The 15,836-nt window shown below is 40.3% G+C and overlaps 1 protein-coding gene across 1 annotated transcript in view; it reads left to right on the forward strand.

The window, feature by feature from the left end:
• The first annotated feature begins 11,674 nt into the window (after nucleotides 1–11,674).
• Nucleotides 11,675–15,836, forward strand: part of LOC119733092 (trypsin-1-like) — a 48,053-nt gene continuing 43,891 nt past the window's right edge. Inside the window, exon 1 of the mRNA XM_038206674.1 lies at nucleotides 11,675–11,897. Within this exon, the coding sequence (XP_038062602.1) occupies nucleotides 11,675–11,897 (223 nt within the window). The remainder of the gene's footprint in view (nucleotides 11,898–15,836) is intronic.

A 15,836-nucleotide genomic window follows, 5' to 3' on the forward strand; every position in this document is an offset into this window, starting at 1 on the left:
GCCAAAAATAAAACGTGCTGTAACAGACCTTTGCTGTCATCCGAGCGCTTTATCATTTACATACAATTATATCCCCTTGGAATCAGCACCAGTCTGTCAATGGGTAGCGTGGCGACAGTGCCGGTGTAGCATGAATTTAGGTTTTATGAAATACGGACTCATTGGTGGTATTGCGCATGCTCATGCATAGATAATTAGGAGAGGGACTGGTCACGTGAGAGGGTTTAACCAATAAAAGGGAAAAAGATTCCGATTTTCATACGAGTCCGATTTTCATATGACACCGGATTCCAATCTCCCTCAGTGCTGATACTATTTGAAAACAGAGAGAGAGAGAGAGAGGGGGGGGGGGGGAGACGCGGAACACGTCTGTATTGTTTCAATTCCAAACCAGTTCTCTCCTTTATTTAACTCAGCAAATACTTTTATATCATTTACAATTGGTTGTCCTAAACCCCGCCCCTTTAACTGTGATTTGATTGTTCGACCCTACCCTTATCCCTGATTGGCTGCAAGTTTCGTGGAGCGTGGTCACTGCAGTGTCGGGTCACAAGAGGGCGCACTCATTTTCCACCGGTGGAAAATGGGAAGTGACTCTCGTAGAGAAAATACTTACGCAGGAGCCGTCCACGGCGCTTAATGCCAAGACTTATAATAAACAATGACATCATCGACAAGGGACAAATGCAGGTCGTCACAGGGTCATGTTTACAAGTACTCACTAAGGGTTAAAACCGCCCCTTTTTAAGTAGCTTTTCCCGTGAGGGTTGAGATAAACCACACAAATTGAAAGTTTTTTATGAGGGGAAAAAGTGAACACAATAATAAGAACAAGGGTGGAATAAAATTGAACATGCAGCTATGTGGACAACTATATCATATGCCTACCTTGACGCAAATGGTCGTAAAGCGCCTTGAGACTGTTGATACGATGGAAAGCGCTATTTTCATAAGCATTACAATTTATTTTATTTTTATATTTTTAAATTTGAAGTCAGACAGACGATCATAAAGCAACTGATGATAAGCATTGTGTCCATTCAGACCTGAAAAGGAAAGTTACGGAAACTGAAAGTGTTCCACAACTTCAACTTCTGCGATGGTTTTACCAATAATATAATGGCTAGGCCTACAATAATTTAACGCCTCCACTCGTTTATGCACTAACTAAACCCATCATAGAAACCCCAACATTCAGGAAAATAACATTTTTTTCTTTCTTGCAAATCTTATAAATAGAAATTGCATTGTGCCAGACACAATCACTAGACTACGATAGATGTAGCTGGGTTTGGTGGCCTGTCGTGCGTTCTGTCCACACCGGCGCGCCGGTGTGGACAGAACGCATACCGCACCGTACACGTACGGCATGCGTAATTAGCGCAGCCTTAGGAGATTGACCATGTTTGGGTTGCTGAATTCACATGAAAATGACATGTACGTTTTTAACATGGTGGTCTGGATTCGACGCTTAAGGGGGACGTGATGAAGGCTTACGGGGCGGGCACAGACCGAGCGCAACCCAGACTTGGGCCAAGTCTAACGGGGCTCTCAAAAGTGGTTTAAAAAAAGTCCTTTCTTGTTGGCACACGAAGCCCATAAAGCCTGAAGGTTCACCCCTGGCGACGTGCTATAATTATTTTTAAAAACATATAATTTTGTTAAAAGGTCATATTTTTCCTTCTCTTACTTCGACGCTTTACACCTTTCAAAGTTATGTTATGCATATTTCATTTTTCCTGCTCAAGCAGTCGTAGTTTTCTTTGAAATAGCTGTACATTACTTCATAAATCTTTCGAAAATGTCCTGTCATTTTATATCTTGACCTAAAACATTTTCCCGATTTCATTGAGCATAATAGAGTTGCTTTCGTAAAATTTAAATCAAATTTCAATGCGATTTTGTTTAAAGCTTTGCATAACCGACTGAGCAAGGTATGAAACTGGACAGGAAAACCTGAAGTTAATTTGGTCGGGAAAAAAAATCTGCAAAATATATCAACACGTATATTATACTGCATATAATTTAGTCCTAAACAATACTAGCAATAATTCTTACAATAAAAATACGCACGAAAAAGAAGGGAATACTTGAGGATTTTTCACCTGTAGTGGGTCAGGCAGGCTCGTTGTCCGGCAACTTTTGATGGTGTTTATCCTTATATGAGAACAGGCGTCAGTATAGCCCGATAGGGCTTGCAGTCATATGCCCAGCGAGACTTAGACTTGGCCAAGTCTGGGTTGCGCTCGGTCTGTGCCAATAGTAAATCCACTCACAGCGCTTACCGCATGCGTAATTTCTTTTCCTAGGAGGGTTAGGGCAATGTCATGAATAATTCAGTTCCTTTGAATCATTGCAAGACTTAGGTTCTCGTTCTATTTTCCCCTTAATTTAAAATTTCTCAGTGATAAATTTGGAGAGAAAAATAGCTGATGAAAATGAGCAGCGACGACGTGGATTCGAACCAGGGATCTTTGTATCCATAGCTCATCTCGCTATCCACTAGGCTACTGTGTGGTAGCTCGACGACAACCGTTCTTTAAAATGCTTTATTGTAACTATAGTTGAGTAACAACAATGCTGTTGATGTCATTGTCCGTTCTCATGGATACACATGAATTATTCATGACATTGCCCCTAACCCTCCTAGGAATAAAATGCGCTTACCGCATACGTCCTAACAGTACATAACGCGCGCCCTCATGCGTCGAATCCGGACCATCATGTTAAAAACGTACATGTACATGTTATTTTCAAGTGATGCAGCTAACTTTTGCACCACATGTATGCACATGCTCTGCAATACATGCACACACATGTGTACAATGTACGTGAAATACGCGTGTTGTACAATGTACATACAGTGTGTGCGCATTGTTATACGGCACTGAAGTGGAACGCGCGCTGAAGTGTACCTTGTCGGGCATCTGGGAAGGCGTAAACTAAGTGATTTTCGCTACTTTTTTTTTCTTTTAAGATTCCGACTTAAAGCAATTCCGACTTGAGTTAAGTCTAAGCGAGACTGCACTCTGTACTGGTCTCTTTTTGTCTGTGCATTCTAATTGTTCCATTCGCTGAAGCAACATGCGCAGTACGGTCAAAGGTGATGCATAGATGGAATGTGGGGATTCCCCTTTTCCGTGACCGGTCGCGCGTTGGCACTGCTGGTATATCACGTGACCCTCTCGTACAACTTGTAAGAGTGAACCGTGTTCAAACATGTAGTGTGTCACTAACTCGTCATCACAACGGACTTCAATTTTTGACATTAGTATTTTAGGCAAAATTCAAATAATGGTTGTGTCCAAAAAAATAGGGTTTTTTTACATATGGAATTTGGATCAGGAAGATTTTGTCCTCCACCTTTTTGTAGACCTTTATGCCCTGCGAAGAAAAATATAAATTTTCGTCCAATTTCGCAAATTCAAACGTTGGTTTACGAACTTCAATTTTTCAGATATTGAAGGACACGCCACGCTATCATAAATAACTTTGTTTTTCAAGGATGTTCAACATCAAGTGTAATTGTTGACATGCGTCTAATTTTTGAATTATGAAAGCGTGTGAAGCGTATTGCTGTCACGTCCTATTAAGAGAAAAATCACGCAATTGTATGAAACGTAATTGTTCCGTCATAATGACGCGGGTTTTTCATTACGGGTGCACACCGGTAAATCGATCCGCCAAGCTCATGAATACAAGTTATACCCACAAAATATTCTATATTAGAGAGTTCTGAGCGCCGTAAAATTGGAGAATTGAAGAGATATGGTTATGAACCTCTGGCCCGGACTTGGGGCTTCCAATTCTGAGCATTTTGGATGCTCTTGGGCTCGAAAGTCGTGCTATTTTGCCGTGTTGTGGAGGTATCGTTTTTCAAAATTGCTACTTTTCCGCTTTGGGGAAACTAGGGGTCGTCTTCTTTGGGTGAAAATATCTCGAAAAGTCAATGGTCAACCCACCAAAAATTGAAAAGAAAACGAAAGATGACATGTTGATTATCATTTTTCTGTGCAGCTTGACTACCTGTGAGAGTTTTGGGTATTTTTAAAAGAATTTTGAAGTATCGGCATTTAGCACTAGTGTCTATGGGAATGTATTTGCAGGTATGCATCCTATACAGCATGCATGTGCGCCATGTTGCGTTTAATCAGCGCACACCCCTTAATCGGTCACAATCCAGAGATCAAGAGACGGGTTTTCTTGCTTTACAAGTATCACATAATCAGCACGCGTGACAACCGTATTTACATGCTCACCTGTATTTGGTACAGCGCTTCCAGTTCCAGCCAAACCATCCACACTTCGTTGTGTAGCGCTGAGGGCATCCGTATCCACAGACACTTCCCCTTGTGTACAATTTATAATGTCATTTTCAGTCAATATGGTTTTCACATTTTTATCATGAATATAATACCTTTGAATTTTTGTATAGATAGAAGTTTCCAGAAAGCATGTCAAAACTCTGGCTTAAAATGTGGTCTAACAACACTGGTGAAGAGGAAATACGACAACAAAACTTTATTTATCCATATTTTCAGAAATACTGAGATTTGCGTACAGCAAAATGAAAAAAAATATAGGGAGGATATTATTTTGGGTAAATCCATTTGTAATCTTGTAACTTCAGTACTCATCTTCTGACCGACAATGTAACAATACGAATTTCCTCTTTTGCAACTTTGAGCCGACGCAACTCTGTTCATTTACGATTTGTAATTTGGTAGGCCTACAGTATTTTACGGTATTCGTCAAGAATTTCTGAAAATATGGGGAGTCAGGGTGGCGTAGCGGTACTTTCCTCGCCTTCCGCTGCTGTGACCCGGGTTCTAATCCCGCCTGGGCCAATATGTGGATTGGGTTTTCAGTCCCTACCTGATTCTGTGGGTTTTCCCCAGAATATTCTTCTGGGGTTTTCCTCCCACCTCTAAAACTGTAACTTCTTCTCATTGTCTTCTCTCCACAGGTTTCTTCAGGCTTCCGGGCTACAGTGCTTATGGTACTTTTGAGGAATCCTTGGTTTCATTACCAGAAAGAAATAAAATAAATAAATAAAACAATGTCTCACTTTAAATTCTCCTTGCTTTAAACACCATTGCTATAATTCCGCTGAAACAAAATTGAATCATTCTGATATTTAAGAAAATATCACCGCATAATGACCACCCATTTAATCATGTATACAGCCGCTGTGGAAGTGGGGTTGACAATAATTCCAGAGTCTTACATTTCATCAAGAAAAAAATATCAGAGTTTTTTCGCACTTGGGACGGAACGACTTACTGTGATTGTGGTAAATGGGCAGCCAAGATGATGACGATAACACAGCCGAAGGAAAGCATGGTTTATCTCCAGATGCCGGAAACCAAAATCGAATCCTCTGAAAAGATTAACACATAATACCACTCAATAGGTGATTGTGTGCGACAGTTCTGGAAATTGGAATTCTTGGGGTTGTTGGGCTGACTTGACCGTCTCTCCCACGGAAGGAGTGTATTTCTTTTCACGAAGAAAGTTCACCCAGATCTACTTCAAACTGGCTCAAATGTATTAGTGCAGACTTCATCATCTGATGGTTATTACTGACAAACTAGCTCACACACGCTAAAACAAAGATGTATACAGACTAGGCCAATACTGGTCGTGTACTGCTTTTTTTGTTCACACGGCTTGGAACTTGTGAGCGTCTCGAGTAAAGACCAGCAGATCTGTATTTAACATCAAGAGTGAAGTAGATTGATAAAATGATAGCACACACATATCCTACATCCGTTATGCGACTATTATGTTTATTTCCTGGATGTGTTTTGTATATTCGTTGGTGTCTCATAGTTTTGATATAGTGCTGTTGATATGACATTATGCTAAATACCTTAATGACTTTATATGCACGAGATCGGAAGCTGCAAACTACATGTATAATACAAAGTAAAAGCAGAACTAACTTCAATATGGGAACTTGGGAACTGGAATTCCACTGAGCTGTTTGTTTCACACTTCCTCTTCCTTACAAGTGTTGACGATAATCGCACTGCCAGAAACACCGGGGCGAACCCCTTCTCTTAGCGATGCACTGGGATCTTTATTGTGCATTATATTATTATACAACACATGGGACCTACGGCGTCACGTCCCATCCGAAGGACGAAGCAAGTGCCTTGCTTAAGGGCACAAGTGTCCCGGCCCGGGCTCGAACCCACGTCACTGTTGCCTCTGAAACACCAGAGCATTAGTGCACTGTTTTTAACCGCTAGGCCATGGCACTTTCCAAGTGCTGTACAATTCAAGTAGGCCTGGACTACTGCCAACCGAAACCTTATCCCCGGAGCTGCTAAGCAGAAAACAACGGTGGTCAGCCGACCACCGTTGGAAAAAACCTAACTATTTGTAAACTACTGCTCCAAATTTACCTTTTTTTCAGTCCAAATTGTGTTTGCTATTGGTTACATGTCCATGAACGGGTGCAGGCCAGCTAGACTGTTTCCCTTACCTTACAATTTTCTGGCAACTATAAATTGATCCATTTTATCTTTAGTGGAGTCAGGGAACCAGACTACTTGAATATTCTTGTTTTTCTTGGTTTTTCCAGCATTTCCAAACACAAAACTTCAAACATGTCAGTGTAACAATATTTGATCTATTATACTAGCCCCTCAAATAGTTTATTTTTGAAAATTACAGCAAAAGCCAATGGTGTACACTCCCTTTAAAGAACGTCATGTGTTTGTTCCCATGACAGCTCAGTCTATACTTCAACACAGTTGCGGATCGGCACACCCTCCCCCCCCCCCCCCCAACAGACAAGTGCCACAAGTAATTATTTACATAATAGAAACAAGACAAGGCAAGACACGCCTAGTAAAGCAGGTCCCAGAGGGCACACAATTATATTCAATCGATTCAAAATGATTGTTTACTGCAAGTCATTTAAGGGGCGATTCCAGCTTGAGCTCGGAGGGGGGGGGGGGTAAGAGCAGGCATGTACTTTTTCTGTATGATTAGACCCCCTAAACGCCCCACTCCCGTAGATCCGCCATGTGCTTTTCATGCATAATATATACACAGTGTCGGGGCGAATTTAGCCCAGTTCTTCCTCCATGGTTTGGGTGATGGGGTATCCTTAGTTGGCCATTGTCAGACTTAAACTAGCTTAGACACACGTTACAGTCAGTGATATAGCGATACAGCCGAAGACGACTAGGCTCTGGACCTTACTTGAGACCAATTCCCTGAATTACCTCATCACTCTATATTTAATATCTAAATTCACTGCTTCAAACATCGGTATGTTTATGTTTTGACTGAAATGCCATATCTAACCTCCAGCCCACCCCCAGCCCCCAGCCAACCCCCAGCCCCCATCCAATCCCCAGCCCCCGTCCAACCCCCCAAGCCCCCAACCCCCCTCCCTGACCACCGCCACCACCACCACCCCACCACCACCCCCAAAGAAGGTATCTTGGACTTCAACACCCCAGCCAAACCCCCTTTTGAAAAATCTCTTAAGAGAAAAATCTCTTTTGAAGAATCAATTACATCTATAATTGATCCATTTTATCTTTAATGGAGTCATGGAACCAGACTACATAAACATAAAATCTCGGATCCGCAACAGCATCCTCAAACTGTTGGGAGGAATTGATCATAATACAAAGAGCGACTGACAGACCCTTGTAATAAAGATTATCTTTGTTAATTGATTGGAAAAACGTTGGGAGAAACGTGTCCGCAAGAAAAAATATTGCCATCTGAAAACTCTCGTTGCAAATGTGCATGACGAATATTCCCAATTTTCCGACATCTATAATTGATCCATTTTATCTTTAATGGAGTCATGGAACCAGACTACATAAACATAAAATCTCGGATCCGCAACAGCATCCTCAAACTGTTGGGAGGAATTGATCACAATACAAATAGCGACTGACAGACCCTTGTAATAAAGATTATCTTTGTTAATTGATTGGAAAAACGTTGGGAGAAACGTGTCCGCAAGAAAAAATATTGCCATCTGAAAACTCTCGTTGCAAATGTGCATGACGAATATTCCCCATTGTGCGCCGAAAATAATTTATTATGCAGGCCAACGTGCATCATTGTGCAAATGACATGCCATCCAACCGTAATGTATGCGCCTGCGTAGTTCCCGGGAATACGAAGCACGCTTCGTGTAGTCCATTAGACGTGAAATTTAACTGATGCTGCATGAGCAGACCAACTTCCTGATAAAGTTTGTGCCGGATTATCGACCAAGACGGTGGGTAAGTACAAATAATTATGTTCAACTTCGACTGTAACGAAAACGTTAGTTGGACTGAAAACTATGGTGGCCCTGAAGGGACATCGCATATCGCAAACGTGTGCGCACACGTGTGCAATGTCGTGAAACAATTCGCGAATATGTGCGCACACGTATGCGATGTCGCGAAATTTATCGCGAATATGTGCGCACACGTATGCGATGTCGTGAAATTTATCGCGAATATGTGCGCACACGTATGCGAAACATATTCGCGAATTGTTTCACGACATCGCATGCGTGTGCGCACATATTCGCGATAAATTTCGCGACATCGCATACGTGTGCGCACATATTCGCGAATTGTTTCACGACATTGCATACGTGTGCACACACATTCGCGATAAATTTCGCGACATCGCATACGTATGCGCATACGTTTGCGATATGCGATGTCCCTTCAGGGCCACCATACTCACGTGTTTTTGCCTGTTTAGAGCACTTCCTTAATAATGATACATCTGTCACATTCACGGTAAAGTGACCGCAACATATTCTTTTTACAGTAGAAGCTAGTGGTTTTATTGAGGGAACTTGTAAGTACGTGTACCGTTTTGTCTCCTGAGTTTGTAAAGGGTGAGTAAAACAAAAGGAAACCCAAATGACATGACCATTTTTGCAATGAAGTTCTGCATGTAGCACTTTCAAAATATAGCATATAAAAAGCCTAATCAATAAGCTTTCTTTTAGTACAAGAGTCACTCAAATCACTCATGTACTTTTCAAGTAACGGAATTTTAAACGAGGTTCTGTCTATGGATCACAAAAAAATAAGTGTCCTTTCAGCAAAACGAATATAATTCAAATAGGGATGTACACGGGATGAATTGTTTTCGTTTTGCTGAAAGAACACTGACCTTTTTCGTGATCCGTGGACAGAATTTTAAAACGGTGTTTGTGTTTAAAACTCCGTAACTTGAAAAGTGCCTAAGTGATTTGAATGATTCTTGTACTAAAAGAAAGGTTATTACTTGGGCTTTCATATGCTAGATTTTAAAAAAGCTACATGTAGAACTTCATTTGAAAAATGGTCCTGACTTTGGGTTTCCTTTTTTTGATTCAAACTTTATTTGTAAAAATACAGGCCATTTTCCTTTGTTGTCCGTCTCAATCGTCGTCGTTGAAAGCAGCGATCAAAGGTAAGAAGACCATCGCACGAATTGTCAAATGTTATGTGGCATTTCCAATATTTACAAATTACAATCCTGCTTATTGAGGGAATGTCTGTACGTGTATTGTAGTTGATTTAGGAGTAGTCCTCTTTAGTTTCTGTATTATGTTCTACTTCTCGAAGAATCTTTACTCGGTAATGGCTATCCAGAGGTGTCTTTTTCTTGGTTACAGCCCGATAGTCCGAAGGTTCGACAGTCCCATTGTTCTTTAGTCCGAAGGGTCATTAGTCGTCCGAAGGTGCAATAGTCCGAAGGTTCGATAGTCCGAATAGACGATAAGGTTCGATAATCCGAATAGATGATAAGGTTCGATAGTCCGAATATACCGTAGGGTTCGATAGTCTGAATTGACAATAAGGCTGATAGTCTGAATTGACAATAAGGCTGATAGTCCGAATTGAGAATATGGTTCGATAGTCCGAATGGGCAATACGGTTCGTCAGTATGACACTATCGGACCTTATTGCCGATTCGGACTATCGAACCTTATTGTCAATTCGGAATAATGAACATTCGGGCTATTGAACCTTCGGACTGATTAACCTTATTCTAAATTCGGACTATGAATCTTCGGATAAATGAACCTTCGGACTATTGGACCTTCGGATTATGAACCTTCGGACTATTGCATCAAATGTTAGGATTAACGAACCTTATTTCATTTTCGGACTAACGAACCCCCTCATGGAAATTTCGTGCATTCAGACTATCGAACCTTCGGACTAAAGAACATTCGGACTATCAGACCTTTGGACTATCGGGCGCCCCCCCCCCCCTTTTCTTCACCTATTGCTACATGTGTAGGTTTATTGTCCGTATTATTCACCAACTTGGATACGACAAAAAATCCTTTATTGGGCCCCTGAAAAAAATATGGCTTAATGTTGGGCTATATAACAGGCTCGGATCCAGGCGGGAGTTTGTGTGGTTAAGTGGCCCACCCCCCCCCCCCTCCGCCCCGGCCCCGCCCCCGCCCCACGACTTACCAACGTTAATTATTGGCATAACCCTTGCAAGGTTCCCTGAATAAAGTTACACGCGTTATTGAAAATCTCGATTAATTGATTCAGGTCTTTAGTCTTATAACTGCAACGCCTCTTCTACCCCCCCCCCCCCTAAAACCTTGGAGTCTTACATCGACACCCGTCGACTTCTTAAATCCTGGATCCGCCACAGCCTGGCGCCTTGTAAGTAGACTATAATTTCCCGTCCCTGGATTCTCATGGGGCAGAACCCCTCTACCCAACGAAAGTTGCGTTATCCACTTCGAAAGCCATTATTCTACTCGTCTGACTAATAAGTATTTCCTTGATTCAACCAATTACTTCACATTTTGTTTCATTTTCTGCGAATGGCGCGTCATGACCTCGCGCATCTCTCTTTCAGTACTAGGGCTTTCAGATCAAGGAAATTCAAGGACAATTACTGTGATTGCTACTTTCTATTCATGTTATTACGATTAGAACCCCTATAGGCAAAAGGGTATAACTTGAAGGGAAAAAAAGGGCATTTCGAGAAAAATCAGTGTCAAATTTCAAGGTCCTCTGTTTTTTTTTTATTTTACCACAAATTAAACCAATGTTTCTACCACGAGTTGTGAATAAACATACATTAGAAATGTCAGTTTCTTGTCCTTGGCAATTTTAAACCAGAAATTTGCGCCATTTTTTTCCATGAAGTATAACAAATATAATAAAAAGGATTATTTTGGCAAAAGGATGAATCTTGAGAAAGCATATCCAAATGCACTATTATTGCACTTCCACTATGCGTATAATGTATACCTAATAACAAGGCAAAAGGATGTATCTTTTATGCCCTTTTGACATGAGGTCACATCCAGCAAAAAACCCAGAATATATCTCAACAGACGCCCTTTTGTCAAAGAAACTGAACCAAACATTCACAATTTTGCACGAGATACATCTGAAAAGGAAGGACATATGGACTTGAGGGTTCGTTGAAGGAAAACAGCGCCCCAAATAACCCCAGAAGTGACTTCATCTCAAAAAGGCCAAGACTGAAGTTACACCCTTTTGCCTTGAGGGGACCTTACGCGAGCTCCAAATGGACTTCATTCTATCCCGAAATTGACCACTGGGTTGTAGTTTTTCACTTTCAAGATTTGTCTTTTCTCTTTAATTTCAGAACTTTAAATATTTGAATTCGGATTTTCTGCTGCCAAAGCAGGCCATCCACCAAGATGGCCTTGCCGGCAGGGAGGACCAATCTTCGGTTTGGAGTCACCATGCTGAAGCTAGCTCTGGTACTCTCCATAAGCACTAGCTGGTTCAGTCCGGTCCTTGCCAGTTTCATCCGGTTCAAACCGGACACCGAGTACGTCTACACCTTCCATTCCTCCACGGAACTGAAGATGGTTCGGACGCTGCAGGCCGAGTCTAAGGTATCGAGACCATTCAACTTGAGTAAACAAAAAGTCACGCATTGGTCATTTGTTATTCAGAGTTTCCCTCCTGTGTACAATTATTGTTCACTCTAAAATTAATCTTTCACTCTCAATTGTCTAGTATGTTGTATAAACAAGGTTGCATTTTAGGATCCGACATGAGGTTAAATGTCAGAGATCGAGATCAGAGGCTTTGTAACATCACTTCTAGCCTGTATATAACCATATGGGATTTTTTTCCCGTACGCCCAATAATCGTCTGTTTCTCTAAATCATTAAGGATTGGGATAGGCAAAAGTCTTCGATTACACGATGCATGGAAGCAGCCAAACATTCTGGTTTTTTTCTATCTCTCCACGAGGACTGCGATTACTTCATATGAACTCGTTTTCAAACGCCACAGGAATTTGTTTGATACCTTCTCTGCCTATTGAAAAAGAATGATGATGTTTATTCGATGGTTTGTTGTCGTAGTTTTTGTTCGTTTGTTTGTAAATTTGATGGTTTTTTTTGGTTTTTGCAGTACTCTATCTCTATCATTCTTTATCGAAAATCTGACAACGTTGGAGCATCGAATTGAACTGACTTTTAAGTCTAAATGTTGTACTGTACTCCCCCCCCCCCCCCCCCCCCCCCCAGTAATTACAATTGCAACAAATCTCCAGGCTCTTGAAGATTTCAATGATTTGCACGCCCAAGTTAACTTTTGAAAACCCGGCCTTGTAGTACAGGCATTATGTGAAAAAATTAAGGGATAACCTCAAACAAATTGCAACAGAAACCATTTAAAAGGTTTATTACTCAGAAAAATCTCCTCTATAACATATTAAAAGTCTTAAGAAATCCGAGTGGTGGAAAGTAGTTTTCTAATGTGTTTCTTAACCACACCCAGTACCACTTTTTTTGCTACTTTATAATGGAATATTTAGTGATGCTGCAACAATATATTTAATACTAAACACAGAGAGTTGATCTTAATTTATTATTGAGATGCCCATTGACTTCAGAAAAGATCTGTAAATGATTTATATTCATTTATTATGCTGTAATATATATATGCTATCTGCAATATGTATATATATGAATCTATATATAACATATAGGTTCAGTCTATTCTGCTACCATTGGTTTCACGCACACGCACACTGCGTGGCGATCATCAGGCGAATTTACTCATTATTCTAGACCTCGGTAAGTTTCAATATCCCTATGTTTCCCAAATTTGCGATATGCCGATAATAATTTGCATAAATGCCATTTATTAATTTGCATAGATTAAAGTTAAAATTATGGCTGTCATGTGTTGACATGTCACAATAACATTTCCCCTGATAATCCAAGTCCAGTCATGTACATAAATTAATTTCACACCATGGTGCATTGCTATAAGGTTCCTTAAAAAGGAAAGAAATCCAAGTGGTGGAAATATGCCTAATTTGCATAAATTCAAAATGGCCACTAATTACATGATTTTATATTTGGCCATAACTCTTGTCCTGCATTGCTTTTTGGAGTACTTTGAACAACAATTTGTCCTTTGACATTGATTTCATCATCATTCCAGTCCGAGGTACCTTATGAGATCCTATGTTTCCTATGGGGTATAAGTGTTGGAAAATGTGATATCCCTGTGTCGCAGAGCGAACCCTTGTGCCGCTCTACTCGGACCAAAACTCAAGGAATAACTCAAGAGAACAGAGGATTCAACACAGGAGTTACAAATCACAAAAATCATATATATATACGGGAAAGAAATAAACCAAAAAACCGCAAACCTCAATCCGAAAATACGTGGGCGATGGTTTTTACCCCTCCCGCATGGCTGCAAGCCCGGAATTGGTATGCAACAAAGGGAAAAGGAATTACGATTTGCATAATTCACCTAGCACCCACCTCCGAGTTACATAACACTTTACGGCCGTAAACAAATAGTGATTGATGAATTAACTCAGAAAATAAAAGGAATAATTTTAACACATTTCAGGGACAAAAAAATCCCTACTTTAAATCCACTAGTACACTGCATAGGGATATCACATTTTGCAACGCGTATGCCAACTTTGAGATGAGCCAAAACCGAACAAAAAAATATCTTTCCCAATTTTTTGATTTTTGTAGCGAACATCTTGGGGTTTAATTTTCATCCAGTTTGTCTCAATGTCGGGTGATCCACTAGGTCAAATTCAAGGTCAAATTAAAGGTCAAAATGTCATTTTACTCTTAAAAACCCCCACATGAAAAAAAAATGGTAATTTGGATTTCTCATGATGTAACCTTTCAAAAGAAATTAAGATTAACACATTTGGCTCAAACATATAGAAATATGGTCATTTAAAAATGGCAGCAATGTCCATTTTGACCAAAATTGCCTGGGCGGTAGCGCGAAACTGTTTTGTCCGATGGTGCTCAAACTTAAAATTTCGGCTTTTCAGCCGAAATTACCCCATAAACTAAATATGATCCAATTTGAAGAGGTTGGGGTTTCAAATTTAAAGGTTTTGGGGGTTGATTTGGCACTGAATGGCCCCAAATGACAAAATGTTGTTTAAAGTACCCCGAAAAGCAACTTAGGACGAGAGTTATTACTAGATAGCATATTATGTCATATTTTTGGCCACTGCATTTTTCTTTGCTAAAGAGGGAATTTTTCTCATAATTATTTGGATAGACTTTACCTTCCTTAGCTGGAAATCCATTGGTAACATTTTTTTCTATCTACCATGTGGCGGTCATCTTGGAATTCAAAATGGCCGCCATTTCGGGCCTAATTTGTATCTAACTTCGGACCTAATTGTCATATGAAGTTCAGTTTGGTGGCAAACCCCATGTTTTTGATACCAATGAACCCACGAAAATCATTGTTGATGGGGTATACTCCCAGTGGAGTACCCCATCAACAATGATTAACTTGGATTCCTTGGTATCAAGAACATATGCAGTTTGCCACCAAAATGGACTTCATACGACATTCAGGTGCCACCTTATTATTTAAATGAAATCAAAAGATGGCCGCTATTTTTGAATATCCAATATGGCTGCCATCCATTTAGGATGCTTAAATGTGCTAATTGGATTCCTTGGTATCAAATTTATGGGCTTTGCCACCACCAATAGTGACTTCATACAACATGGAAGTCCAAATTTATTATACAATATTTCAGAACGGCGGCAATTATGAATATCAAAGATGGCTGCCATCAACTGTAAGTACCCCGGTCCACAGTGATTTACTTGCATTCATTCAAATACATGGACTTCATAGGACATTCAGGTGCAATGTTATTATAAATAAGATCCAAGATGGCGGCTATTTTGAAAAAAATCCAAGATGGCTGCCATCCATCTGGGATAGATCATCAGCAATGGGTCATTAAGATTACTAGGTATCAATGTATGGGGTTTGCCACCGAAATTGACTTCGTACGCCATTCGAGTCCAAATTTATTATGCAAATAAGCCGAAAATGGCGGCCATATATTTGAAATATCCAAAATGGCTGCCATCCATTAAGAGTACACCATAAACAATAATGTACTCAAGTTCCTTGGTATCAAAACATGGGGTTTGCCATCAAAATAAACTTCATGTGACAATCAAGTCCGAAGTTATGATACAAATTAGGCTCGAAATGGCGGCCATTTTGAAATCCAAGATGGCCGCCACACGGCAGCTGGGAAAAATGTCTTCAATGCATTTCGGCTTAGGGAGGTAAACTCTTTCCAAATATGGCAAAAATTACTTCTTAACAAAAAAAGCAAAAGTATATAACGGCCTATATACTATTATGGCCGCGCCAAATCATATGAAAATCATGTAATTAAGCGGCCTTTTGTTGAATTTTATTCAAATTGAGGCATATTTCACCCAATTGGATTTTTAAACAACCCAAAACCTCTAAAAATATATTTCATATTTAAAGAAATGTAGCACCAAAAACTAATAATGACTGGAAATCCAA

This window comes from Patiria miniata, unplaced genomic scaffold (genome assembly GCF_015706575.1).
Source record: "Patiria miniata isolate m_02_andy unplaced genomic scaffold, ASM1570657v1 HiC_scaffold_1, whole genome shotgun sequence".
Taxonomy (NCBI): Eukaryota; Metazoa; Echinodermata; class Asteroidea; order Valvatida; family Asterinidae; genus Patiria; species Patiria miniata.